At 55.1% G+C, this 27,964-nt stretch overlaps 1 protein-coding gene across 1 annotated transcript; it reads left to right on the top strand.

Moving 5' to 3' along the window:
* Positions 1–127: 127 nt before the first annotated feature.
* Positions 128–27,861, top strand: SHC2 (SHC adaptor protein 2). Its single transcript, XM_027970126.2, has 13 exons — positions 128–629; positions 12,561–12,631; positions 14,012–14,072; positions 14,222–14,341; positions 16,164–16,217; positions 16,350–16,401; positions 16,485–16,611; positions 17,837–17,999; positions 18,584–18,641; positions 21,297–21,446; positions 22,965–23,275; positions 25,811–25,944; positions 27,165–27,861. The coding sequence occupies exons 1-12, from the start codon at positions 165–167 to the stop codon at positions 25,937–25,939; spliced, it is 1,761 nt and encodes a 586-aa protein (XP_027825927.1). The 5' UTR covers positions 128–164; the 3' UTR covers positions 25,940–25,944; positions 27,165–27,861.
* Positions 27,862–27,964: the final 103 nt, after the last annotated feature.

Below are 27,964 nucleotides of genomic sequence, written 5' to 3'. Positions count from 1 at the left end.
CGCCGAGGGCCGGTGGTCCCAGGGGCGCAGCCCCCCGCGGCTGCGCGCTGGGCCGGACGGATGACATCACCGGGCCGGGGGCGGGGAGCGAACGCGCGGGAGCGGGAGGGCCTCCTCCGCACCAGGCGCAGCGCCCGGTCGGGCTCGGTCCGGCGGCCGCGGCCATGACGCAGGGTCCCGGCGGGCGCGCGGCCCCCGCGCCCCCCGCAGCCCCAGAACCGGAGGCGCCCACCACCTTCTGCGCGCTGCTCCCTCGCATGCCGCAGTGGAAGTTTGCGGCCCCCGCTGGTTTCCTGAGCCGCGGCCCCGCGGCGGCGCGGGCGGCGGGGGGCGCGGGGGCCGCCGACCCGGACCCCGAGCCGGCCAGCCCTGCCGGCGTCCCGGCGCTGGCGGCCGCGGTCCTGGGCGCCTGCGAGCCGCGCTGCGCCGCGCCCTGCCCGCTGCCTGCGCTCAGCCGCTGCCGGGCCGCCGGGGTGCGGGGACCGCGGGGCGCGCGGGGGGCGACCGGGCCCCCGGATGCCTCCGCCGACGACTGGATCCGCAAAGGCAGCTTCATCCACAAGCCAGCGCACGGTTGGCTACACCCGGACGCCAGGGTTCTGGGGCCCGGGGTCTCCTACGTCGTTAGGGTGAGTGCGTCGGCGGGACCCTGGGACCGCGTCCTCCCCCGAGCCTCCGTCTGGACGCGGGGGTTCCCATCCCCCACTTCTCTCTCTTGGACACTCTGGACCCGGGAAGCCGGGTGTCTGTCCATCTCTCCTCTCGCTTTCACCCTAGACCCCAACTGCCACGCCGTGCTCTGCTGGCCACCCCAATCCAGGAGGCGCTGGGGTCCAGGTTCCCACGGCGTCACGTGGGGAGGGGCGGGGAGAGGGCGGCTGGTGGGAGGGGGGCACGCATGCGCAGGTTAGGCGTAGCCCCCCATTTCTTGGGTGAGACTGGGGACGGAAGACGCGGGTGGGGGCGGCCGGGTACCCAGATCCCCACTGAAAACTCCCTCTAGACAGAAGGGTCGGAGACCGTGGGCAACGTGGGGTGCAGAAGGGCCGAGCCCCGCTAGGTCCCTAATTCCAAGTGAGAGATCGCGGGGCCTCGGAAGGCGCTGCAGAGAAGCAGGTCTTTATTTGTCCTGGTTTTATATGAACGTCTGCCTCTGTGGGTAGTTTTGATGAACCATCAGGAAGCGGCGAGCGGCCCGTGGGATGCCTCGCCGTGAAATGCTTCCTCACGCCCCAGGCTACCGGCCACTCCGCCCAGCCACAGTTCGTTGTCACATCAGAGTCCGATGTATATTGACAGCGTTTCAGTCTGGGCTGGGGACCAGGATCCTGGAGTCCTGTGTCTTTGCGTGTGGTGTTTTGTCTTCGCTTCTTTTACAGCCTCCCTCCACCCACCCCATACTAGGTTGACTAGTATTCCTCAGATTCCTGACCTTCTGAGCCTGAGAATATGGTTTTATGTGGAAATGGAGTCTTTGTCGATATAATCGAGTTAAGATGACGTCACACTGGAGTACCGCGACCCTACTGCGATCTCTGCTATCCTCCTAAGAAAAGGGAGATTCGGACACAAACGCTCAGGGAGGGGCCCCGTGACAACAAAGAGAGAAATGGAGTGACGCACCCACAAATCAAGGGGCGTCCAGGGTGGCCGCGCGCCACTGCCAGACGCTGGAAGAGGCTGGAAGTACCCTCCCCTCAGGGAGCAGGGCCCCCACCATGCCTGGATCCCTGGCTTCCCCTCTCTAGAACTGTAGGGCCAGGCTTACATTTCTGTTGTTTTAAGTCCCCAGTTTGTGGTGCTTTGTTGAGGCTCTCAGTGGCCTTGACTTTCTGCACGTCCAAGTGTGGTCCAGACAGGCCCGCTGCTTCCCTGGGAGTGGGTTAGAAAGGAAGAGCTTTGGACTGGCCAGCAGGCCTCAGGCTGCCTCACATTCTAGACCTGCTCCTCTCTCCTGGAGTCTTCTGACTTGATCATGGTCCCTTCTTTTGCTGAATGTCAGCTTCGCTGGATTCAACACTGATTTTGTAGCGAGATGTTTCCCAGGCAATGCCTTGGGCTTCCCACTACATCCCCTTGGAGGCCGTGGCTGTGGGGATTAGAAGTGCTCAGAATTCAGATGCTCATGTTGTTGGGGTGCAGGCTTTTGGACTGTTCCAGTGGTCTGGACGTTGCCATCGATGCTGCAGACATTTATTAATAATGCATGCCAGAGCCTGCCAGGTGCTGATGGCATGCTAGGAAATGGGGCCCACCCATCTGATCCCTGCTCTTATGGGGCTCAGGTTTCTAGAGGGAGAGACTGATGGTAAATAAACAAGAGATAGACAAACAACAGGCAAGTGGCAGATATTGGCAGGTGCTGTGCAGAAATTCCAATCAAGTGATGTCAGAGACTGCTGGCTGCTCTTAGCAGGGTTGGTGGGTGGGGTGCCCCTCAGAGATGACATTTAGGCTGAGCCCTAAAGCCACGGAGGCCCTAGGCATGAAACAACTGGGGAAAGAGAATCTGAGGCAGGGGCTCAGCTGGCAGGTTTGGGGACTGGCCGGAGACCCATGTGGTGGGGCCGGTGCAGAGAGAGGAGCACAGGAGTAAGATCTGGGGGCTGTGTGGGCAAGCTTGGCTTTGGATGGTTCTAGGCAGGGTCACAGAGCAGCGTTGGTGCTGAAAGGAGCTTTCCTGTGGAAGTGGGCTGGGGTGGGGTTGGCAGGGCAGCAGAGAGAGCCAGGGGGTGCTGGGGCACTGTTGGGGGCACTGTTGGGAGATGCCCTGGAGCAGGGCAGTGTGGGGGTGGGGAGGAGGGGCTACAGCGTCTGTGCTGGAGATGAGCCCTGATGTGGCTGCCCTGAAAGGGGGACAGGTGGGGAGTCTGAATCAGCCCCAGTGTCCGGCTCTGTTCCCCTGGGAGCCTCAGTCTCTGCAGCCACAGCCCCCAGGTGTTCTGAGAGCCATGCGTCCCCTCCAGGTTGGTTCAGAGAGACGTGTGAGGTCAAGGCGGGAGCAGCTGTGTCCCAAATCATGCAGGGGCCGACGGGGGCGACCCAGGTCCTCCAGAGAGAATGTGCTGTCCCCACTTATGTAAGGTGGGGACACCAAGGCCCAGAGAGGCTGAGTTGTCACCTGGTGAGAATCCAGCACCAGACCCAGAACGGAAGCCGCTCTCCAGCCCGAACCTGCTGCCACCTGAGTGGCAGAGTAACTACCAGACCAGCAGCCTCGGAGACACCCCTGTCCTGGTCCCAGGACCTGTGGACAAGTCACCTCACAGGGCAGAGGGGACTTTGCAGGAGGGATTAAGTTAAGGCCCCTGTGATGGGGATGACCCTGCATTCCCAGGGGGCCCAGTGTCATCAAAGGGTCCCTAGAAGAGGGAGGGGGGAGAGTCAGAGGCAGAGAGACAGGAGATGCTGCTCTGCTGGCTGTGAGGATGGAGGGAGGGGCCGTGAAAAGCTGGAAAAGCAGGGAGCCTCTGGAGGGCCCAGCCTTGGCATGTTGGGATTTAGCCTCCTGAGATCCAAGCTGGACTCCAGACCTTCAGGACTATAAGGGGATACATTTATGTTAAATTTGTGTTAATTTGTTATAGCAGCAAAAGGAAGCTAAAAGAGCAGCTGACTCACCTAGCTGATATCATAGAACCCTCACGAAACCCTGTTAACGGTCCCTGTTTCAAAACAAGAATAGGAAGGCTTGGCGAGCAGTGATGCCCTCCGGGCATCTGGTCTAGACAGGAGCGTGGAGTCAAGCCCCCGGTTGAATTCTCCTCCATCCCGAGGTTTTCTACTCAGTTTCTAGGTGAGGACCTGGAGGTGCAGCCATGTCAAGGAACCTGGCAAGGGTTGTGGCCGCTGTGGCACCATCAGCAGCCTCACCACAGGCACGACTCAGAGCAGCTTAGAACCAGGAGGACGTGGATCCTCTTGTGGGAGCAGAGGCCCCGGTGGTTGGGGGCCTGGGGCTGATTAGTTTCCCAGCTCGGTGACCTCATCATGGACTCTAGTTGTTCTCATTCCCGACCTCGTTTGGGAACTGGGTCTTCACAGGTGTCGTTAGGTAGGATGAGGTCACCCTGGATCCAGAGACCAGTGGCCGTGAGCGAAGGCCCCGTGGAGACGCGTGGAGGAGGGAGCGGTAGGCACTGGCCATGCAGCCCTGGGGCAGGGCAGGCAGGGGGGTGGCTCCACCAGATGCTGGAGGAGGCAGGGAGGACCCACCCGTCTCACCTGGGCAAGAGGCATCTGGCCTTGCTGAGCCTTTTCTGTCCCAGATTAGACCCTCTGCCCCCTCACCCTGCAGAAGAGAGGCCCCTCCTGACTGCTGGGTCCTTCTGTGAGTAGGACGCCTCTCCTGGAAAGCCCCAGACTATGTCTTGTGATGTTCCCTAAACTGCCCGTGCGACTGGCCCCGACCAGTGCTGCCTGGAGGGTCTCTATGGCGTGGAATGTTCCGGCTCCATGTTGTCCCATTGGTGGCCACATGTGGCCATGCACACTTGAATGGGCAGGTGCGGCTGAAGAACTCACCTTTAATTTTGCTCCATTTTAAGCTGAGGTCACGCGGTTGCCTGGCACGTGGCACTCTCACACGTTCATGAAAATTCCAGCAACCAAGCCCTTTCTGCTCTTCGGGGTGCTGTCATCATGCCCTCTCCAGAGTTCTTTTCAAAGAAACTTCTCAGTGGGGCCCAGAGAGACAGAGGGCTGCCTCAGGGTCCCAGGCCTGGCTGCCTCTGGGCCACCCAGTGTTTCCTGAAGGCAGGGTTTTGTAAGTGGGCGTGTACGGAGAATGTGGGAGGTTAACTTGTCTCAGGTATTTTCGCTGCAAATACAGCTGATTCCTTGCAGGCAAGGAGTAGGATGGCTCCAGGGTGGATTAATTCAGTGACTTGACCATATCCCTGCAGACCCAGGTCTTTTGTCTTTTCACACTGCCATCTTCAGCTTGCTGGTTTAGCTGTCCTCATGGTCACAAAAGAGCAGCCACAGCACCAGGTGTCATATGCAGATCCAACCATGTCCACTGGGAGAAGAGAAAGCATTCCTTCCATTCTTTCTACACCTTACCTGCCGGAGTGCCAAACTCCATTCGTGGCAAGGGAGACAGGCCACCAAATCGGCTTGAACCAATGCTGAGCAGAGTGGGGTGCCCAGACATCTGAGAAATTATTATCAATGCACATTCTCAGGCAGAGTCAGAAACTCTGGGGGTGGGCCTGGTGATCAGTGTTTACAAGCCTTCCAGGTGATTCCGACACCCATTCATGTTTGAGAATCACCAGCTTAAGCCAACTGTGTGCAATCCTGTCACATTAGCCACAGCTCATTTATTACCAGTATTTAAACCCTCCGTCCTCCCCGAGGGCTCAAGTGGTAAAAGAACCTGCCTGCAATGCAGGAGATGCGGGTTTGATCGCTGGATGGGGAAGATCCCCTGGAGAAGGAAATGGCAACCCACTCCAATATCCTTGCCTGAAAAGTCCCATGGACAGAGGAGTCTGGTGGGCTCCAGTCCATGCGGTTGCAAAGAGTTGGACAAATGAATGATTAAACACACCGAAATGAACATCAAATATAAATAAAACATCTACCTCCACATTTATTTTCCCCCAAACCACCACGATGTAATAAAACAACAATAAAAAGGAGAAACACAGGGACAGCAATTCACAGTAACTTAGAGTATATTTCAGGGTATAGGGTGTGGGCTTCTCTCCCCTTGACACACAGGGCACAGAGCTGCCCTCACGCAACAGCTACAGACTGATCCCAGGCATTACTGCGGCAGCTCCAGTGCCACTGTGGGTGATGTGATCTTCCACAATAGTGGAGAGCCCCAGTAGAGCCTGAATATCAGAAAGTGAAGCCTTCTATCAGCATATGAGATAGTTTCATTAAATTCAGCGTGTATTAAAACCATACCAAGGGAACTTCCTGGTGGTCCAGTGGTTAGGACTCTGCGCAGAGCCCAAGTTCAGTCTCTGGTCAGGGAACTAAGATCCCACAAGCCATGCAGTGAAGCCAAAAAATAAAAACAACAGCACTATATCAAAAAGTTAAGCAGAGAATTACTACATGATCTAGAAATTCTATTCGTTGGTAAATACCCCCAAAAGCAGGAGGCCTAAACATATATGGCTGGATATATGAGTAAGGTTGAGTGTGTGTATGTGTGTACATCTAGGATAGAAAATAAGTATTTTCCCCTTATGACACTTGAGCAAGAACTCAAACAGATATTTGCACACCCATAGTTATAGCAACACGATTCACAACAGCCAAAAGATGGAAACAACCCAAGTGTTCATTGATGGATGAATAGATACACATGGTCCATGCACACAGTGGAATATTACTCAGCCTTAAAAAGGAAGGAGGTTCTGACATCTGCAACCTGGAGGAACCTTGAGGACGTGATGCTCAATGAGAGAAGCCACACACAGAAGGACACACACTGTCTGGTTCCACTCACAGGAAGTTCTAGAGGCATCAGATCCACAGAGACAGGAAGTAGATGGTGGGGCCAAGGACTGGGGAAGGGGACGGGTAGTCAGAGTTTCAGTTTGGGAAGATGAGAAAGCTCTAGAGCTGATGGGATGGTTGCACGACAATGTGAGTGTGCTCAGTGCCATCAAGCTGTGCACTCAACAATGGTTAAAATGATAAATTTAATGTTACTTATGTTTTGTCCACAGTAGAAAAGTAAACAAACAAAAATGCCCTAAATGCTTCGAGTTCTGTGTAAAAAGGATTAGCTTGAAGCAGTGACTGGAAAGGGCTTTTCACAGACATGAGCACCCAGGAGGATGCTCTGTGGGGACCCACAATGAGTGGGAGTGCAGGGTGTCCCAGTGCTCAATGCCAGGGGCTCCCCAGCTTTTGGAGCACACCCCAGCTATGTTGCAGGCTGCCCCTCAGTTTGTGTCAGCCCTCATGGGGCTCACAATGCCTGTGGGCCAGGTCAGCTTGTGTGTTTTCAGCAGGGGACTTGGAGGTGCACTCTGTCACCGATGCAGCTGCTGGGAGCTGGATCCCTTGGTGTATGGGCGAGGATGGCGTCCCTAGGTTCATGTCCGCTGGGTCCCAGAATGTGACTTAATTGGGAAATGGGGTCTTTGCAGATGTAATCAGGTCAAGATGAGGTTGTCCTAGGTCAGGAGGGGCCCAGGACCTTCTGTGACAGGGGTCCTTATAAGAGGAGGGACAACTGGACACAGACACATAGGGAGGGGCTGTGTGACCACAGAGGATGAGACCAGAGAGACAGGTCTGTGAGACCAGGCCAGCTGCTGCCCGAAGCTAGAGAAGGCAGGAGGGACCCTCCCCTGGACACTGGATACCAGGTCCCCCCGACTGGGAGATGCCAGACCTCTTGTTCTGAGCCACCCAGGGTGCGGAGCTTCACTCGGCTGCCCCGGAGACTAGTGCACTCAGTTAAGGGGACGTTTCTCTCTGGTAAAGGCCTCATTTGTTTCTGTTAAAATTAACACATACCTGTGGGCTTCCCAGGTGGTGCAAGTGGTAAATAACCCACTTGCTGATGCAGGAGATGCAGGAGACTCGCATTTAATCTCTGGGAGGGGAAGATTCCCCCAGAGGAGGGCATGGCAACCCACTCCAATATTCTCCCTCGGGGAATTTCATGGACAGAGGAGCCTGGCGGGCTACAGTCTGTGGGGTCAGAAAGAATCGGACATGACTGACCTACTGAGCATGCACACACACACACAGGGATGTACTTTCCTGGGGACAGACTTCAAATGGAAGAATAGCGTAGATGTGCTCAAGTTTGCAAGGTGGTCCTGTGCACAGTCCTGGGGCTCCCTTGCTGGCATCCCTCCAGCCCCTCTCACCAGAGTCCAGTTTTTCTGTTCTTCAACCTCCTCTAGGAGCGGGGAGACTCTGAGACTCTGCAAATGGCCTGGAGCCCGACGAACTTCCACTAACTTGCTTAGCAAAAATGAGCAATTCATCCTGAACGGGTCTTTTCATTTTGATAATTATATGTTTATTTTAATGGTTATTAGGAAGCACTGCTAGGCATCAAACCCGAGGTTTATGGTAACAATATGCAGTTTCCTTTTTACCTCATGCACATCTCCTTTTCTTTCTTCTTTCTCCATTTGTTTCCTCATGCATATTAAAAAAGCAGATATATTTTAGTGTCATAAAACTCACTCATTTAAGCTGTACAATTCAGAGCTTCTTGGTACACTCATAGATTTGTGAAACACTCATTATAATCTAGTTCCAGAACATTCCAGCACCCCAAAGGAAGCCCCATCAACAGTCACCCTCACCCCTTCCCCTGACAACCAGGAACCACTCTCTGTGTCTGTGGATCTGCCTGTTCTGGATGTTTCCCATCAGTGGGATCACACCCTGTGTGTGCTTCTCTCACTCAGCACCATGCTCTCAGGGTCCATCCACGTGGTAACGAGTGTAAGGTCTTCTCTCCTTTTCTGGGCTGAGTAATATTCCAATATGTTGAGAGGTGACATTTTACTTATCCCTTCACTGGTGTAAAGACTTTGGGGTGGTTTCCTACAGTGGCCTTTAGAAATAACCTCAGTTCTGTTTACAAATGGAGTTTAGAAGGAAGACACTGAGTAATAATGGTGTGGGGCCTATGGCACCATGAGCCATGGGGGGTCTTTTGGGCAGAGTGGCAAGCTGGATGCTTGTACTGTGTCTGCCCTACTTTGTTGTGTGAGCTTGCCTAGGTCCCTTCCCCTCTCTGGGCCCCAGTTTCCCCACTTTAACTTGATTTCTCCCCTTACATCTTTGGGTGGGCTCTGGGTTCCCTCCATTTCTACATTTGCAGAGGGGAAGGTTGGTCCCCCTCCAGAGTTTCCCTGTCGGCCTCCTGGGGTGACTGTAACAAATGACTGCAAACTAGGCAATGAAAACCACAGGAATGTTTTCTCTCCTGGTTCTGGAGGTCCAAAGTCAAGGTGCTGGTGGGCTGGTTCCTTCTGGGGCTCTGAGCAGAACCTCTCTCCAAGTTTCTGGGGGCCGCAGGCCCCAGCCCTATCCCCCGCATCTGTGTCTCAGGCTTCCCTCCCTCTGCCATCCTCCTGTAAGGACGTCAGTCACTGGGTTAAGGACCAGTCCTGAATCCAGGACTCTCATTTTGACATCCTGAGCCTGGCTGTATCTGCAGAGACCCTGTTCCACTAATGCTCTGCTCACAGGTTCTGGGGGTGGGGACATGGGCAAGCCCTCCTGTGGGTCACTGTCCGTATTCCATAGCTGGCCTCCTGCGAGTGTGGTATTCTGGATCAGAAGTCATTCCGCCTGGCAGCCTCAAGGCTGAATTTGACCTCTGCTTTCTTTTTCTCTCTTCTATTTAAAAATAAGGATGTCTTTTAAAAGAGATAAAGAAGAAAAAAAAGTTCTTTAAAACTTAAATAATTATTTATGGCTGTGATGATTCTTCGTTGCTGCTCGTGGGCTTTCTCTAGTTGCAGTGAGAGGAGGCTACTTTCTGGTTCTGGTCCGCAGGCTTCTCACTGCAGTGGCTTCTCTTGTTGCAGAACGTGGGCTCTAGAGTGCAGTCTCAGTAGTTGTGGCTCTCTGGCTTAGTTACTCCCTGTCATGTGGGATCTTCCTGCACCAGGGATGGAACCTGCATCTTCTGCACTGGCAGGCGGATTCTTACCCACTGGACCACCAGGGAAGTCCTAAGAATAAAAATTTCTTGTCATCATTTACAAATTTGGGCATTTCAGGCAAAAGCCCTGGATTTCAGGGGGGTCTGGCCCCAAGCGTGTAGTTTGCTGCAGCCTCACCACTTCCTCCCAGCACCGTAATTCAAAAGCATCAGTTGTGTCTTTGGACTGCAAGAGATCAAACCAGTCCATCCTAAAGGAAATCAACCCTCAGTATTCATTGGAAGGACTGATGCTGAAGCTCCAATACTTTGGCCTCCTGATGCGAAGAGCCAGCTCATGGCAAAAGACCCTGATGCTGGGAAAGATTGAAGGCGGGAAGAGAAGGGGATGACAGAGGATGAGATGGTTGGATGGCATCACTGACTGGATGGACATGAGTTTGAGCAAACTCTGGGAGATGGTGAAAGATAAGAAAGCCTGGCGTGCTGCAGTCCATGGGGTTGCAGAGTCAGACACAACTTACTGACTGAACAACAACACTGCCTGCGTGGCTGGTGACACTGTGCGTGACACACTGGATGACACTGCAGGTGATCCTGGAGCCCAGAATGTCGGCTCATATTGTGCCCTTGCAGCCTACAAGTAGTGACTCTGAGCAGGTTGCCTCATGTCCTTGGGGCTCTGTCTCCTGGGGGTGGTTTTTCACTGTATCATGGGGGTTCAGGTGAAGTGAGCTTGGATCAGGCCTGCATGTGACAAGTGACTTACCAATGTCATCACTGCCTGGCTCTCCTTTGGCCTCCTCCTCACCTTCTGTGCCCTTGTGGTCTGCTCTCTGTCCCCCAGGATGGGACCCCTAGCCCATCTCCTCTCCTGCACAGCTGAGTTGTGCCCCCACTTCATCCAGGGAGGGGCTGGGGCACAGGAGGATTTCAGCCACATTTTAGCTGCAGAGCCAGGGTGGGCTGCACACTAGTTGAGGGGTGGTGGTTAGACCCCTCACCTTGGGGCCCTGCTGCCTTGACATCCCCTCAGATGTGTGCTCTGTTAGAGGGTTTCCTCATTCACGTGGTGATGGGCTCCACGTCAGCTGGGGAGATGGGGTAGGCCACCTTGTCTTGTCATCAGGCAGGCCAGCCTGGCAGGGTTTTGGGGCCCCAGAAGCAGTGGGGGAGCAAGCGACAGGTGCCTTTCCAGCCTCTGCTTCCGTCTAGGCCAGCCCAGGACCTGGATGGGGGAGGGCAGGAGCTGGTGGCTGTTTTCACACTTGTGCGCTCTTTCCTGGCCTCCTTGTCCACACAAAAGGCACTCACTGAGCTCTAATTGCTCCTGTCGCTTGATGCCATATTGTAGAGATATTTGCATATAAATTTTTTAAAATTTTGTTTCCTTTTATAATGGCAAGCTCTTCCCTTCCCAGCACCATGGTTTATTTAGTTTAGCAAAAATGCAAGCTGCCCGGTTAAATGTAAAGTTCTCGTAAGCACAGATAATGGCCTAAGCACATCTCATGCATTATTTAGGACATATTACACTAAGAAAATAGTCGTCGTCTATTGGAAATACCAACCTGGCCTCCTGGGTGGGACCTCGCAACCCTAAATGTGTCAAGTTTTGGGGTGTCTGCAACTCCTCACTCACTCCTTCAGTGCTGTAGCTCTCATGGGAAGGGAGGGGCAGGCTGGGGCTGGCGAGACTTCAGAGCAGCATCAGGTGTTGGGACCAGACAGGGGGCTGGCACCCTGGGACCAGCCCAGGAGGGCAAAGCGAGTCGGTGGGCACTCCGGCCACCCTGCACTGGGCTGCAGAGTCAAGAGTGACTGGGGGTAAATACCAGCCCACTGGAGCCCTGGGGAGATGGGTGGAGTGTGTGCCCCGAAACAGCCACTTATACCCACATCTGGTGCCTAGGGACTGGTGCTTCTGTGAGATAAAGTCCTAGAAATGGAGTTTCAAGGTCAAAATGTGTGTGTGTGAATCATTTTTTAAAAGTTGAAGTACAGTCACGTAACTAAATTAACCATGAGTCATTTTGGAGCACAGTTCAGTGCTACTTTGTACCTTCACAACGTTGTATAATCACCACCTCTATCTGTTCTGGAACATTCCATCACCCCACAGGAAGTCTGTCCCCATTATCAGTGATCCTACCCCTTCCCTCCCCAACCCCTGACAACCAGGAACCCACTCTTTGTCCCTGCAGGCCTGCCTGTCCTGGACGTTTCCCATCCATGACAGTGATCACATGACGGTTGCTGCATGTGGCCGGCCCAGGTCCCTCCTGCAGCGCAGACACCATGTTGGGGGCACTGGTGCCCTCATCTCTGGTACCCCTTCCCCAGCTGCCCCTGAGCAACATCTTTTGGAGATTCTGAGTTCCCTTCCCTGGAAAGGGTGGTCCAGGCAGGAGTCAGCATTCCCTCTTGCAAAGGGCCAGACGGCTTCCACCCACCATCTGCTCTCAGGCCCTGCCCTGGGCCCTGGGATATAGAAGTGAGCAGGGTTACCCCGACACGGTCCTCCTGGGCTGGCATTCTAGTGGAGCAGAAAGAGAATGAGCAGGAGAGACTGAGTTGAAGGAATCTACCAGCTTCCAGGGAACAACTCACAGTCAAGAGGGTGGCTCTGAGGAGGCAACCAGGAGCCTGGAGCTGGGGAAGGAGCCAGGCTGCAAATGACAGACAGGGAAAAAAAAAAAAAAAGACAGGATGGTGTGGGGGCGGCCAGGTTGGGCATCGTCCTAAGGATGGGGGTGGGGGCTATAGCGCCAGTGGCGGGAGGGGAGGGCTGTGGGCTCACTGGAGGGGGTCTTGGGTCTACAGTGGGCCCCCAACCCCAGGTGGCAGGAGGGGAGGCCGATGGGGATGCTCGCTGGAGGGGGCTTGGGTCCACAGTGGCCCCAAGCTGGGCTCTGCCGGGCTGGTGCTGACCTGTGCTCTCTCCCCTCAGTACATGGGCTGCATCGAGGTGCTCCGTTCCATGCGCTCCCTGGACTTCAGCACACGCACCCAGGTCACCAGGTGAGGCTGGCTGGGGCAGGCTCTGGCGCCACTCAGTGCCGGAGTGGAGGAGGTGGTGCTGTGTACGATGTACTCAGTCATTCAGTCAGGTCTGACTCTTTGAGACCCCATGGACTGTAGCCTGCCAGGCTCCTCTGTCCACCTGATCCTCCAGGAAAGGATACTGGAATGGGTTGTCATGCCCTCCTCCAGGGGATCTTCCCGACCCAAGGACTGAACTCAGGTCTCTTGCATCTCCTGCTTTGGTAGTGCCACTAGTGCCATTGCTTTACCACTGGTACCACCCTGGGAGCCCTGTGCAACCATGACCACAGTCTAATTCCAGAACATTCCATCACCCCGAAAGGAAACCCTGCCCCTATGAGCAGCCATCTCCAACCCCCTCCCCCAACCCCTGACAACCAGGAAACCACCCTCTCTGTGTGTGGATTTGCCTGTTCTGGTTATTTCCCACTGATGGTATCACATGCTATATGTCCTTCTGTGTCTGCTTCTCTCACTGAGCATCTTGTTTTCAGGATCCATTCACGTGGTAGGGAGTGTTAGGGCTTCTCTCCTTTTCAGGGCTGCATGATGCTCCCATGCATAGGAGGGACCATGGGCTGTTTATCCATCTTCAACTGATGGGCATTTGGGTGGTTTCTACCTTTGGGGCTCTTGTGAGCTGTGCTCTGTGGCCATGTGTGCAGGTTTTGTGTGTACCTGTGTTTTCAGTTCTCCGGGGTGTGCACCTGGGGATGTGACTGCCTTACCCATTTTGAGGAGCTACTGCTCCATTTGACCTTCCCACCTGTCAGGCTGAGGGCTTGGTTTCCCCTTGCAGCACCAACGTTGTTAAGAACTTGTGTGTCTGCCCGACCTTCAGGATCCTGTAAAAGTTACAGTCCCTCCACAGGGATGAGCCCTTTCACGAAGTCTCTCCCATTCGGTCTGGGGGGTCAGTTTCGGCCCTTGTCTTGGGGGGCCCAGAACAGAGGGCATCCTCTCATGCCTCAGGTGGGAATCTTGGCCAGCCTGTGGTCACACAGAACTTGGGATCCAGGCTCAAGGTTTGTGCCAGCATCCCCAAATCTGACCTCAGTGCCTTCAAGTGGGCTGTGGCTCAGGGGTCCGCTGGTGTCTGAGGAAGAAAGGGCAGGATGGGGAGAGCTGAGGGCAAGGGCACCTGCCAGGCACATGGTGTGAGCCTCTGGGAGCCTGAGAGTCCCCGTCTAGGCCACCAGTTGCCCCAGCATCCCTCTGTCCTCTGGGCCCCTCCCCCCTCAGGATGCAAGGCACTCCTTCCTTAGCCCATTGCCTTCTCTGAGCCTTTACCCTCCTCTGAGCTCCTGCCCTTTCTCCTCCAAGCTCTCTAAGCCCCCTCCCTCTCCGCCCACACAGGGAAGCCATCAACCGGCTCCATGAGGCGGTGCCTGGCGTCCGGGGCTCCTGGAAGAAGAAGGTGGGTGAGGGGCCTGTGATCCCCGGGTGGAAGTGAGGGGGGAGACGCCTGGCCATCCCAGGACCTGCCCCAGCTGCAGTTCCACTGTGGTCCCACCTTCTTGAAGCCCAGGCTGCCCCCTTCAACCCCCGTGCCGTCTGCCCCCCTAGGCCCCCAACAAGGCCCTGGCCTCAATCTTGGGCAAGAGCAACCTGCGCTTCGCGGGCATGAGCATTGCGGTCAGCATCTCCATCGACGGCCTCAACCTCTCGGTGCCGGCCACGCGCCAGGTAAGCGCCGCCCGCCCCGCCCTCGGCCTTCTCTAGCCCCGCCCTCGGTCTTCTCTAGCCCCGCCCTCAGCCTCCTCCAGCCCCGCACTCAGGCCCAGCCAGCCAACTAGGGCCTGGCTGAGGGTCTGTGGATTCACCCAGGTGAAGCCCGGAGGGAAGGTGGGAACGGCCCACTCGCAAGTGCGGGTAAACTGCTCACCTGGACACGTGCTGAGGCCCCGCCCTGGGCCAGGGGCCGCTGCCCGCATGTCGCCTCACGGTTGTCACACCGGGGCGACGAGTGGGCGGGGCCAGGGGAGCTGCTCCTCACTCCACAGCTCCTAGGACGGCCTCCCAAAGAAGGTCTCGGCCCCATTGTCTGCATTGCTGAGGAGGCGAGACCGAGGCTTGGAATCTTCTGGTGGAAACAAACAACCAGAATAAAATTGCAGAAAGGAGGGAATAACTGTGAATTCTGAGGAGGACTGTGAGGCCAGGCATGGGTTGTGAGCATGCACAGGGCACTGTGACCTAGCAGGGGCAACATGAAGGGCTTCTTGGAGGTGGTGATGCTGGCGCTGAGTGGAGAGGTAAGAGGACATTGAGCAGAGGTCACCTGATAAGATAGAGCCCGAGAGGTTAGCAAGGATCCTGCTGAGGAACTGGGATTTTTCCAGACAGCACTGCTATCCTCAGAGGTTTGGGGCAGGAAGTGCTGTGATTTGTGGTCTGGTGTGAGTGTGGGAAGCGTGGAGGAGATGAGCTGAAGCCAGGGCCCCAGGGAGGGGGCTCAGACTGCCCCTAGGGAGGAAGCTGTGGGGCGGGGAGCTGCCAGCATGTTCACCTCCCTGTCCACCCCTGCATGGACTGTATCTGGAACACACTGGGCTAACCGTGAGCAGTTCGCCAGTGGGGGCCTCCCTGGGCAGGAGTTGATTAGGGGGAGCCCTGAGTATCCCTGAGGGGTAACAGGCTGAGTGAACCATTGGGGACCCTGAGAGAGCCCTGCTTGGGCGTCTGTGGTGCTTACTGGGTCTTGGAGGGACATGACCACTTAGGGCAGCAGTGGGTGGTCGCGAATAGATGCTATTGAGCACGCAAGTGAGCACATCTACACAAACAAACATGCAAATAAGCAAATGAGCACACTCATGCAAATGAGCACACTCATTAGCAGATGTTGCAAATGAAGTTGCAAGTGAGCAAATGGAGGCAAGTGAGCACAAGGTGAGGTTGCCTGGGTTGACAGTGCAGAGTCAGGAGCCTCCAGTGGGTCCTGCTTTTGTTTCCTCAGTGCCTCCACAGTGGCATGGGGCATGTGTCTGAATGTGAGAGTGGTGAGTGTCTGGGTGTGCATGTGCTGTGCCTAGGTGTCTGTGTGGGAGGGTGTGAGGGCCGATGTGTGATGCATCAAGGTGTGAAGGTGGGCTGGAGTGTGTTTGAATGTGTGAGTGGTTGTGTCTCTGAACAGCTGGAGTGGGGAATTTGTGTGTGTGTGCGTGCAGGGTGTGGATTGTGTGAGGCTTTTAGCCCATGTACCTTTGTGTGTATCTGTATTGGATGTCTGTGCCCGTGTGTGCACATGTCCACCAGTTGGGGCAGGTTTGTCTTCCTGTGTATGTGGGCGTGTGACTGTGGGTCTCTGCATCCTGCCCTGGCTTCAGGGCTCCCCATCCAGCAGGGCTTTCAGTCATCCTGGCATTCCATTGAGGGGACGTCTCCACTTCCATGCCCTTGTCCTTCTGGTCCCCACTGTGGCCCTGTTCTAGTGACTGGCCCAAGCCCCTCTCTCCTCCCCCAACTGAAACGGCAGCCCCATGACTGGTGGTCTCTCTCTGGCCAGATCATCGCCAATCATCACATGCAGTCCATCTCCTTCGCGTCCGGTGGTGACACGGTAAGGCCCCAGATGGGTGGGAATGGACTTCCAGCCCCTCTGTCCCCAAAAGCCCTGAGATGCCCTGTCCGTGCCCATCAGTCCCACCCCCACATTGCTGGGACTCCTGTGTCTGCTGCCCTCTCTCCCCAGGACATGGCGGATTATGTGGCCTACGTGGCCAAGGACCCCATCAACCAGAGAGGTGAGGCCAGTGGGGGCGGGTGGGGCCGCGGGCTGGATCCACAGCCAGTCGAGACCCCGCTGATGCTGCCTGACGACCCCCAGCCTGTCACATCCTGGAGTGCTGCGAGGGCCTTGCCCAGAGCGTCATCAGCACCGTGGGCCAAGCCTTTGAGCTGCGCTTCAAACAGTACCTGCACAGCCCCCCCAGGGTCGTCGTCCCCCCGGAAAGGTACTGGCCTGCCCCTCTATCCCCATTCCCCAGCACCCATGCTGGCCCTGCCCCTCCCCTTCCCTGGGGCTGGATCCTTGCCCCTTCCCTGCTCTGTGCCCCCCACCTCCATGGCCCACTGCTCAACCATGAGGATGCCAGGATAACAACATCTCCAGTCCTAGCAGAGGAGAGGACTCAGGGAGCTGATCATCAGGCAGTGACCGTCATGCTATCATCCTTAGTCTGCATGGGGGCGGCCAGCACTTCTGCAAAGGGCCAGACTGCCTGCCTGCCTCTGCCGTGGTAGCGGAAAGGCAGCCAAGAAGGACGTGTGAGCAGTCGGTGGGCCGCCTGCCAGCCAATCTTTATTTATGGACACAAACATCTGAATTCCATCTGACTTTCACGTGTCAGATGCAGTTCTTCTGATGTTCTCTTAACCATCTGACAGTTCTGTGGCTTAACAGGGTAGAAGCCATCCTGAGCCCCTGGCTGGCAAATTAAGGCAGTGGCCTGTGATCGGCTATTTAAATATCTGAACAGATGGGAACTGGTTAGAGTAGTGAGTGAATGAATGGACATGTTGAGTCCCATATGCACAGATGAGAGCCAGCAGTGTATAGCTGAGCTTGCCCCTTGGCCTTCACACAGGATCATGCGCCCCTAGTACATGAATGAGCGCTGGTTTTTACCTGGGGCTACCTCAACCCCCTCCCCTCTCCTGGCTGCAAAGCCCTCCTCTGGGAGCCCTGCTGAGACCTGCTGTCCGCCCCTGACTGAGGGGCAGGCTGTGGCTTCCCCCGTTTTGCTCTTAGGAGCCAACTTGCCTGGATAAGCATCTGTAGCACACATTTCGAAGATGCCATCCATGGCCAGTGGGTGAGGGCATTGTAAACGCTGATGGTGTCACCACCCTAAGGCTTCTGGGTTCAGGATACAAGCCTGGTGTCATGCTCTGGCCGCGGTGGGGCTGAGGTGGCTGGGATGGGTGGAGGCCCCTCTCAGTTTAGCCAAACCGTTGAGACGTGTGTAGAGCCCCTGTTGGTGGACAGAAAGGGACACCCAGTTCCTCTATCAGCATCGGCTCCTGGCGCCACCACCCGCCCAGCAGATAGAGGAGAGGTCAGGATCCCTGGGTCAGGCTTGTCCCCCATGGTGGACAACTCAGTCTGGGGACTTCGGCGCCGTCTGTGCCCCACAACTTGTGCTGTGGCCCGTGCTCCCGCTGGCTATGTGTCTGCAGGCTGACCGGGATGGAGGACTCGGCCTGGGGGGACGAAGAGGAGGCGGAACACAACTACTACAACAGCCTCCCTGGGAAGGAGCCGCCCCCGGGCGGGCTGGTGGACTCCAGGCTCGCCCTCACACAGCCCTGTGCGCTGGGGGTCCTCGGCACCCTTGGCCAGGTCAGCCTCAGCACACCTGTGGGGAGGGGGGCCCAAGGGCCAAGTCCTGGGGCTCAACCCCTAGCTCTTCTTTCTGCTCCCCACCTCCGTGATCCTAGAGGAGGGTCTCTCCTGCCCCCTGCTCCTTCCTCCCTAAACTGTCCAGGTCTGCTGAGCCCTCTCTGGACACACCAGACAAGATTCCCATCTCAGATACTGACACAATGACCACAGCCGTGACTGAATCAGGGCTTCTGAGGAGGGTGACCAGAATGTCCATGGGGGACTGACTGTCCCTGTCAGGAGGATGTCCCAGGGCAGAACTTGGGCTGGGCCCTAACAGGTCAATAGGAGTTGTCCCAGAGAGCAGTGTAGGGAAGGGCCTCCAGGTGTAAGGAACAGCATATGCTGGGGGCAGGCCTTCCAAGTTGGCCTGGGGGATGCAGCTACAGCAGAGGCAGGTGGGGGCTTGTGGGTAGATTGAGGCCCAAGAGGGAGGGATGGGTACAGAGCTGAGCTTGGAATCTGACTTACAGGAGGGTTGGGGTGGGCGATTGGGGGTCTGGGGCTGCACACTGCAGGGGGACCCTTGCTCTCTTTTTCAGGGAGCCTCTCCTGCTAGAAGAGATGCCCGCGGCCTGCAGTGGGACGTAGGCCCCTCAGGTACCAGCCAGCACACTCTGCTCCGGTGTCCCTGAGTCCCCACCATCCCTCACATCGCTTCCCCTCTTTGGGTCATTCCATCTGGCCAGTGAGATTGTGTCACTCCCTGGGCTCTTAGAGATTTGACAGCATCTGCTTTTTGTCTGTGTGACCAGTTTCCTTGCATGTTGGACAGAGACACTGCAGTTAGTGGTTCAAAGCACCAGCATATAAAAAGGCATCCACCGAAAAGTCAGTCTCCTGCCCACATTAGCTTTATCCACCTCCCTGATCAGGTAACCACTGGTAGTAGTTTCCCTGGTTTTTCTAGAATTTTCATGCACGTTCAAGTCAGTTCAGACATACGTCGCTTTCTTAGTTTTGGACAGTAGTGTGCTCTCCATCCCTCCACCTGGCTTTCCCAGGTAAAAGCCCATCTTGGACTCACCCATGCACCAGTGCTAGGCAGCCTCCCCCCTCCTTTTTCACCACAGTGTAGTCCCCACCACATGAAGGACCCCCCTCGCTCACAGACATCTGGGCACTTTCTAGGGCTCTGCCAGGACAGCAGTGCCCCCAGTTGTCCACCACTAGCTGTGTTCAGGGTCTCAGTAGAGTCTGTGCCCAGGATAGCAGCCGCTGATCCATGTGATGGAAATCACAGAGCTGCCCACCAGGTACTATGAGGTTTTAACAAAATGGTTGAGTTTTCAGCCCATGAGCATTTTGTCCTGTTATACAACATTAAAAAAGACAGAGGAGGCTAAAATCCCCTTAGCCCCCAGCTCTGAGGTCTTGAGCTTACCCCCTGGCACCTGTGTCTCCTTTCAGCCCTATGTGAATGGACCCCCCAAAGAAACGAGGACAGGCTGTGAGTACCCACAGTCTCTCAGGGGCTCTGGCTGCTTCAGTGGGATCTTCTGAATGGCCACGTGCCAGTCCCCTGTCCCTGCAGTTGCTTGTCCACGTGGCCCCCTCTTGATTGGTGGCAGATGCCCCCTTGGCTCCCCTCATGTATCCCTCCCACAGATGCTGAGCTGTAGACAGCATGCATACCTCTGTCACAGTAGGGGAAGCTGCCAGAAGGCTCCCTGACGTGGTTTGGCAGTTTGTTTGCCCACCACCCCTGCCGTGGCTGCCTGCTTCCTTACAGCAGTGCTGACATCTGTGTTGGGCTTTTTTTTTTTTAAAAAAAAGATTTTCCCAAACAATCTGGGCACTTCACTGATGAGCATCAGAACCCTACTGCTCCCAGCACCTGTGATTAAAGAACACATGTGGCACTGGGTGCCAAGTAGATGCCCAGCCATCATCTGGCCCTGGTCAGCTCTTTCTCTGGGACACGGGCTGCTCACACCTGACCCCCAAGATCATTAGCATTTCCTACCCCCTGAGCTTTTGCACACGAAGTTATTGCTTCATATCATGGTTTCCCCAAGTCTCTGACCAAGAACTCCTACCAGTACATCAGTGCCCCGACTCCAATGTCCAGGAATTTTCACTCTCTGGACCCCTGCAACTGAGATTTCTTCTTTCTCATCCCACTGTGACTGTACAAAGCTGGGAGAATCTGCACCTTCTCTGTGCAGACTGGGCCCTTTGCCCCCATCAACCACCCAGGGCTGTAATGATGTTAGCAATTTTATCAAATCATAACTTCTGCCAGAGGTTTTGGTCTTCACCCCTACTTGTGAAGAAGCTACTCCTGTTCTCCCCATTCAGCAGAGGAGGAGACTGAAGCACTGAGAGTTTACTCACCTGTCATGCCCACAGAGGGTAGAGCTATGTGTGAGCCCAGCTGCCTATGAGGGTTAAGGATTTAACTGGTATAAAGCAGAGATTGTAGCTTCAGGCCCTTGGGTTGGATTTGGCCACAGTGTACTAAAAGATCATCATTTCCCTGCCAAGGATTAAAAATGGAGATGTTTAGAAATGGATGGATAGATCTAGGGGAAAATACACAAATGTCCTTGGAACAAAGATGCTCAACCTTGCTCAAAATAAGAGAAATGGAAATTAAAGTCCCCCTGGATGCCATTTTTCACCTATCTGGTCAGCACAAGTCCAGCAGTCTGATACGGTGGGTGAGGCCTTGAAGCTGGGCAGAGGCCAACTGGGGAGGACCCAGTAGAATCCCCACAGGACACTGAGGGGCCCCGGAAGAGACTCACCCAAGGATACCAGTTTCATGAAATTGCAGCTTTTGAACCGTTTAAATGCTTTACACATTCAAAACAAAATCAGAAAAGAACAGAAAGGAAACTCTAAAATAGAACACAAGCAAATGAATGACCTGACTGTGCCTCACTTGATAACATAATTATAGGGAGAGCAGAGTCTTATTGTTGTTACTTTTTAAATGTGGAGATTTAACATAAACATCGGGGTTTCTGCCTTCTCTTGAAACTGGAAAGCTCTGGTCCCTGGGCCACCTTCCTGCCTGATAGACTAGTGGGCCTGGGTGTGTGTGTGTAGAGGGCTCCTGTAGACCTCCGTGCCTCTCACAGCCCCAAAGCTGGGCTCTCGTGGGGTTTTTCACTCCCGACCTTGCTGCGCTAAAGGGCAGGCTTCCTGGAGGGCCACAGGCGTGGGCAGGGCGCCCCTCTTGGACCCCTCCCCAGGGCTTCCCCGCGTGACCCTGTGCGCCTCTGAACTCACGCTCCTCTGACTTCCCAGTCCCAGCCCAGGCCGGGGATGGCTACGTGCAGGCGGATGCCCGGGGCCCCCGAGACTACGAGGACCATCTGTACGTCAACACGCAGGGTCTGGACGGCCCTGAGCCCCTGCGGCCTGAGGATAGCCCCAAGAAGGATCTGTTCGACATGCGTAAGTGGGGGCAGGCCGGCCTGTGGGGTGGGGCCACGCCTGAGCAACCTGTGGTCTGGTGTGGGATGGGCTGTATGCTGTATGCTTCCCTTAGGACTCCCTCCTCCGTGGGACCCTACGGTCTCCTGAGGGTAACCCAGATTCCTCTCCATGGGGGTCCCCAGTTTGGTGGGAGGGGCTAGTTCGTGTCCTGGAAGAATGTGATGGGGATGCAGTGGGCTCTTCTCTATGGGACTCAGTCTGCAGGGTGGACGTTCCTAGCTCCCTGTTTCTGGGTCTCTTCAGTCTGATGAGTGAGTTTAAGCTCCCTCTTCATGTGATCCATGATCTGAGAGAGGAGGCTCAAGCCCCTTCTGGCTTGTTGCCAGAAATCCCCTGCCTGAGAAGGGAGGCCTAGCAGATGGTGGAGTCCCTCCCCCAGCCTGAGAGAGGGCTCGATCGGAAGGAGGAGGTTTGTGTCCAGAACCCTCCTTCTTTCCCACAACATCAAACTCCATCCTTTTGCATGAGCACTTTGGACGTGTTGGCTCTGTGCTGGCCCAGGCAGGGTCGTCTCCCACTCCTAGCACACCTTCCCAGGTGAAGTCTTTGAGGAACTCCCAAGCCAGCTGGAAATCCTTTCTTCCACAAAGTTTGCAAAGCTCCACTCCCCCACCGCCTGATGACATGCTAGGCAGTGACATGGACCCCTGCCGTGGCCCCACTGGCTCCTCAGAGAAGTCTCAGATGGGAAGGGAGGTGCCCCAGGTGTGAGCTCCTGAGGCAGGCTGTCCGCTTGGGTGCCCAGCCTGGTGGTCCAGCAACCCTAGTACGAAAAGGGATGCTTGTTGCCAGGCTCCCATTGGAAGTCTTGGGGCTGCTTCAGATTTGCCCTCCTTGGGTCATGGTCTCACCTCTCCCAGCCAATCACTAGGCCAGGAGCGTGAGAGGCATATGCTGATTGGCCAGGACTGGTCACATGTCTTAGGAGCTGGAGGCTGGGTTAATCTCTCTCAGATCACTCGAGAAATCAGGGAGGAGGGATTCCCAAGGGACCAGAAGTGAAGAAAGGTGGGTTGCAAAGCAAGCGCAGAGACACCAGGGCAGGGATCAGGGCTGTCACTGCACACTCCAGGGTGTCTGAGCTATGCGGTACCGTCTCAGGGAGGGTGACACTGGTGCCTACTGGGAGCCTAGGGAACTTGTACAAACCATCAGGAGCTTTTCCATTAGAGTTTGGAAGAGAAAGGGACACCTGTTGCTTACCAAAGAGGTGGCACGTGTAGTGGAGGTCCTGGCCAGTGCAGTCAGAACAAGATGATGAAACAAGAGGCATAATAAACATTGGGAAGGAAGCCAGTGTAACAAGACAAGAAAAAAGGAATAGGTGTCCATATTGGAAAAAAAGAAATGCTCATTCTTTGCATATGCTTAGAAAATCCAAGAGAATATATTGAGTTACTAATAGGACCAGTAAGGGGTGAAGGAGCAGGTCCCCGCAGCCCAGGCCTCTCCCGCCCACACTGTCCCCGCCCGCAGGACCCTTCGAGGATGCCCTGAGGCTGCATGAGTGCTCTGTGGCGGCTGGCACGGTGGCAGCCCCCCTTCCCGTGGAGGATCAGTGGCCCAGCCCCCCGACTCGCCGGGCCCCCATCGCCCCCACAGAGGAGCAGCTGCGTCAGGAGCCCTGGTACCACGGCCAGATGAGCCGTCGGGCAGCGGAGAAACTGCTTCGGGCGGACGGGGACTTCCTCGTGCGGGACAGCGTCACCAACCCTGGGCAGTACGTGCTCACCGGCATGCACGCAGGGCAGCCCAAGCACCTGCTGCTGGTGGACCCTGAGGGCGTGGTAAGCTGGTCGCGGGGGGAGGGGCCGGGGCAGGTGCTGAGGATGCAGGGAAGAGAGTGCAGAGATAGAACCGTAGGGGGCTGGTGTGGGGCAGGGCTGGAGGCTGCGAGTGGGGGTGGGGAGGGGACTTAACGGGGGTGTCGGGTCTGCGGAACGGCCCAGGCCTCTCTCCTCTGTCCGAGATCGGGGCACCCACATTCTAAGCACCCTTTAGGTTTAATAAAGCATCTTTCAGATTACAGAGCCCTTTATATTTACAGATCCTGTTTCGCTTTACCACGTACTTCAAAATTACAAAGCATTTTCCAGTTTTAGAGGAATTTTAGCTTTCACAAAGGATTTCCCAGTCTATAAAGCATTTGGAGGGGTTAGAGAACCTTTTCCAATCTCAAGGCCTTTCAGTACAAAGTACTATATTTCATCAACTGTAAGATGTACTTTCGCCCCACATTCTATCATCACGAATGCATCTTACAAACAGTGGTGTCTTTGAGTGATAAATACAAAGCTGACTCACTGGAAAAGATCCTGATGCTGGGAAAGATTGAGGACAAGAGGAGAAGGGGACGATAGAGGATGAGATAGTCGGATGGCATCACCGACTCAATGGACATACATTTGGGAGATAGTGAAGGACAGGGAACCCTGGAGTGCTGCAGTCCATGGGGTCACAAAGAGTCTGACACTACTTAGAGACTAAGCAACAACAATTTATGTCATCTAGCTGAATCCTCCACACCACCCTGGGGGCTGTGTGTGCTCCGTGCCCTGAATAGGGCACACTCCAGTGGCTACTGTGCAGCCTGGCCCAGGTGGGACCACGGCTCAAGGCCCCTGTTCTATCACTTCCCTTCTCCATCTCCTCCTCCATACCTAATCACACTGCTCACTGCTGTGTCCTCTGTCTGAAGTGGTGTTAGCCTCACGGGGGTGGGGGTGGGGGTGCTCTGTGTTGCATCCGGGTCTGCTGAAATTTTCTCAGCATTCTAAGATGCAGGCGGTGTTTAAATTTGGTAGTTCTGAGTTTTGGATCTGTGTCCACAAGATTCCTGAGGTGTGTGTGTTTCCTAGGGCTGCCCTCCCAGTGACCATCACCAGCTGGGCAGCTTCAAACCACAGAGATGTGTTCTGTCCCAGTTCTGGAGGCTGGACTTCTGACATCTAGGTGCTGGCTGGGCTGGTTCCTTCTGTGGCTCTGAGGAAGGATCTGGTTCAGGGTCCCCCATCAGCTTCTCCTTGTTGCTGGAAATTCTTGTTCTCTGGCTTGTGGACCCATCACCCCAGTGCCTTTGGCTTCTCAGGGCTTCTCTTGGCTTCTCTCTGTGTCTCTGTGTTGTCCCAGTCCTTCTTTTCTTATAAGGACACAGGTCACTGGATTTGAGGTCACCTGAGTAATTCAAGATGAACTCATCCTTTCTTTACTCTTTTTCTAAAATTAATTTTAACTGAAGTATAGTGGATTTACAATGTTCTGTTAATTTCTGCTGACAAGAAAAGTGACTCAGTATACACATATATACATTTTTTTCTTTAAGGAATTTCTTTTCTTTCTTTTGCACTGCGCTGGGCCTTCACTGTAGGCGTGCAGGCTTTCTCTCTCTAGTTGTGGCTTCTCATTGTGGTGGCTTCTCTTGTTTTGGAGCATGGAGTGTAGGGTGTCTGGGCTTCAGGAGTTGTGGGACACAGCCTTAGATGTTCTGCGGCATATGGGATCTTAGTTCTTGGACCAGGGATTGAACCCATGTCTCCTGCATATTGGCAGGCAGGTTCTTAGCCAGGGAAGTTTCCATATATACATTAAAAAAATATTCTTTTCTATTATGGTTTATCCTAGGACATTGAGTACAGTTGCCTGTGCTCTATCTACAGTAGAACTTTGTTTGTCCATCCTGTATATGATAGTTTGCATCTGCTAATGCCAGACTCCCAATCTGTCCCTCCGCCAGCCTGATCCCCCTTGGCAACCACAAGTCTGTGCTATACATCTGTAACTCTGTTTCTGCTTTGTAAATAAGTTCATTTGTGTCATATTTTAGATTTCACATATAAATGATATCATGTGGTATTTGTCTCACTCCACTTAGTGTGATCATCTGTGGGTCCATCCATGTTTCCACAATTGGCACTATTTCATTCTTTATCATGATTGAGTAGTATTCCATTTGTATATATGTACCACATTTTCTTTATCCTTCAAGATGAACTCACCTTAATCATATCTGCACAGAGGCTTTCCCCAAATAAGGGCCCTTTCACAGGTTTCAGGGCTTAAGATGTGGACATATTTTTTTTGGTGGGGGCACCATGCAATCCACTATAGGAAGCCATGCCCCCTGGTGCTGGAGCTTTGGAGCCTGTGTCCACATGTATTCTGTGGTTGAAGTCTTTGACCCAGTAGTTTTCAGATTTGTACATGAGTTACAGGAGGCATTGTGAAAACTCAGTGCCCTGTCAGCAGGTCTAGGGTGGCCCAAGAGTTTGCCTCTCCGACTGGCTCTCCCAGTGGTGCTGATGCTATGGCCTCTGGCCCTGTAGGTGCGGACGAAGGACGTGCTCTTTGAGAGCATCAGCCACCTGATTGACTACCACCTGCAGAACGGGCAGCCCATCGTAGCCGCTGAGAGTGAGCTGCACTTGCGAGGCGTCGTCAAGCGGGAACCCTGAGCCAGGTGCGTCTGGCCCCAATGTGCCAGATTTTTCGCATCTTAAAAATTGACACGGGTGCACATGCTGCACACTTCACCCATTTACAGGGCACAACTCAGTGGGTGTCTTCACAGAACTGTGCCCCCTCCCCTATCTAATTCTACAACACTCCCTCACCCCCAAAGGAAACCCTGTCCCCATCAGCACTCACTCCCTGAGTTGTTATGGTAACTCTGTGTTTAACTGGTGGTAAAAATCCCTCAGAGAGGCAGCATTTGGCCACCTTGGAGGTGGGCCCAGTAGGGCTGGGTCCAGCAGGGCTAGCATTCGAGGCAAGGCAGGTGGGTGAGAAGGTCCACCTGGGTCATCAGTTCTGGAGCCTCAGATGTCTTGAGTGGGGGAGGACAGACAGGTCCCATGGTTCTAGAGCCTCTGGTGGGGGGTCTGGGCTGAGATGGGGGCCTGTCTAAGCTGGGACGAGGCAGCTGAACTGGGGTGCAGAGGGGTCGAGGTACCAGGGCAGTCTGTGGGAGGAGGCAGAGGCAGGCTCTGGAACAAGGGTAGGGGGCAGGAAGCTGGGAGCTGGGGGCTCAGCTCATGGAGAGAAACAGGCTGTGGAATTTCCCCAAAGGCTGAGAGGCCTTCTGGGCCAGGTTGGGCTGCTCTCCCGTCCCCATGACAACAGTCTCTTCCTGCTTCCTCCCCCCACCCCGTCAGCACTGGCCTGCTCCCTGCCCTTAGCCAGGCCCAGCTGTAGGCAGAGACAGGGTTCCCAGCCTGGGGAAGGGCTCCAGGGATGGAGGCGGTCCTGTGGATCATCTGAAATGATGTGCAGTGCCACGGACTGTGTATGTGCACGTGCCAGGGTCCGACCTGTTTGCTTTCTACACCCTGAATTGTTTGTGACCCAAGAAATAACACCGATGGGAGTAATAATCGCTGCCAGTGCAGAAGTTGCTGTGTCCTGGCCCCGAGCTCAGACCCTCCCCACATCTGTGCTGACTCCCACGCAACTCCCAAACAGGCACTGTTAACAATCTTCTCATTTTGTGGAAGAAGCAGTGTCACAGAGAGGTTACAGGGCAAGACCATGGAGGAGCTGGGACTTGAACCCTGGCCCTCCACCTGAGGCTTGTCACTGGGTCACTTCGCTACCTTGTAACTGAGATCTATGACACCTGAACCCAGGTCTCCTGTTGCTGTCTTTGCTGACCCTTGACCTCTGCTTCACTTTTTTCCCCAGGTGATGGTTCTCAGCCTGTGGCTTCTGTCCCTGCTCCCCAGATGCTCCTGTTGTGGCCTTAGGGGCCCTTCAGCCTTTCTCTGGACCCTGGTCAGGCCGGAACCGCCGCTGTCTTTCCTTCTTCACCTGGGTCTCTGGCGTCTTCCTTCTCTAGCTGGTCCTGGGGCTGGGATGGGTCAACCTGGTCAGGACACGGGGTGCATGACCCCTCTCTCTCACCCCACCTGCTGCCACCTTCACCTGGAGTGAAGATGTACGTACCAAAGACAGAACCTTTTCTCGCCTTTAAAGAAAATATATTGAAAAGCAGCCATCCGCCTTGGAGCCTGGCCCAGGTCCCCGATGAGGCCGAGGGGCACCATTTTCCTTCCTGGAGGGTCATCAGTTCGCCTCCTGGGGAATGAAGGCCCCCAGCTCCCTGGTATGCAGACGGGCTCCCGTACCCGCCAGGCTCAGATCTTCCACTTGAAAAATCGGTGCATAGTTGTCTTTTGGGGGTAGAATTGAAGTGCTGTGGGTCCTCAGACCAGGGCAGATGAAGGTGTTGAAGTGGGTGAAAGCCTTGGGTGATGGGGTCATCTGTCAACTCCATGACCACTGACCCAGGAGGGGGTTGTTGTGAGGCCCCTCCCTCCCAGCTGTCAGCCTGGACTGGACACTTGGAATCTGTTTGTAATTAAACCTGGGAATGACCGTGTGGTGTGTGAGCCCTCCTGTGATCTACGAGGCTTCTCGGGGTGGGGACCCTCTCTGGGTAGATGTCATCTTGGGGCTGGGGTCCTCTCAGGGTGGGGGTCCTC

The sequence above is a fragment of the Ovis aries genome, chromosome 5 (assembly GCF_016772045.2).
Source record: "Ovis aries strain OAR_USU_Benz2616 breed Rambouillet chromosome 5, ARS-UI_Ramb_v3.0, whole genome shotgun sequence".
Classification (NCBI taxonomy): Eukaryota; Metazoa; Chordata; class Mammalia; order Artiodactyla; family Bovidae; genus Ovis; species Ovis aries.
Note: the sequence above shows the minus strand (reverse complement) of the source record. Positions and strands in the feature narration are given on the sequence as shown.

Excerpts from the sequence above, each read along its gene's own strand:
- SHC2 (XM_027970126.2), top strand. The coding sequence starts at position 165 with ATGACGCAGGGTCCCGGCGGGCGCGCGGCCCCCGCGCCCCCCGCAGCC. Across the intron at positions 14,342-16,163 it reads CGGTGCCGGCCACGCGCCAG|ATCATCGCCAATCATCACAT; the intron begins GTAAGCGCCGCC and ends CTCTCTGGCCAG. Across the intron at positions 21,447-22,964 it reads GAAGGATCTGTTCGACATGC|GACCCTTCGAGGATGCCCTG; the intron begins GTAAGTGGGGGC and ends CCCCGCCCGCAG.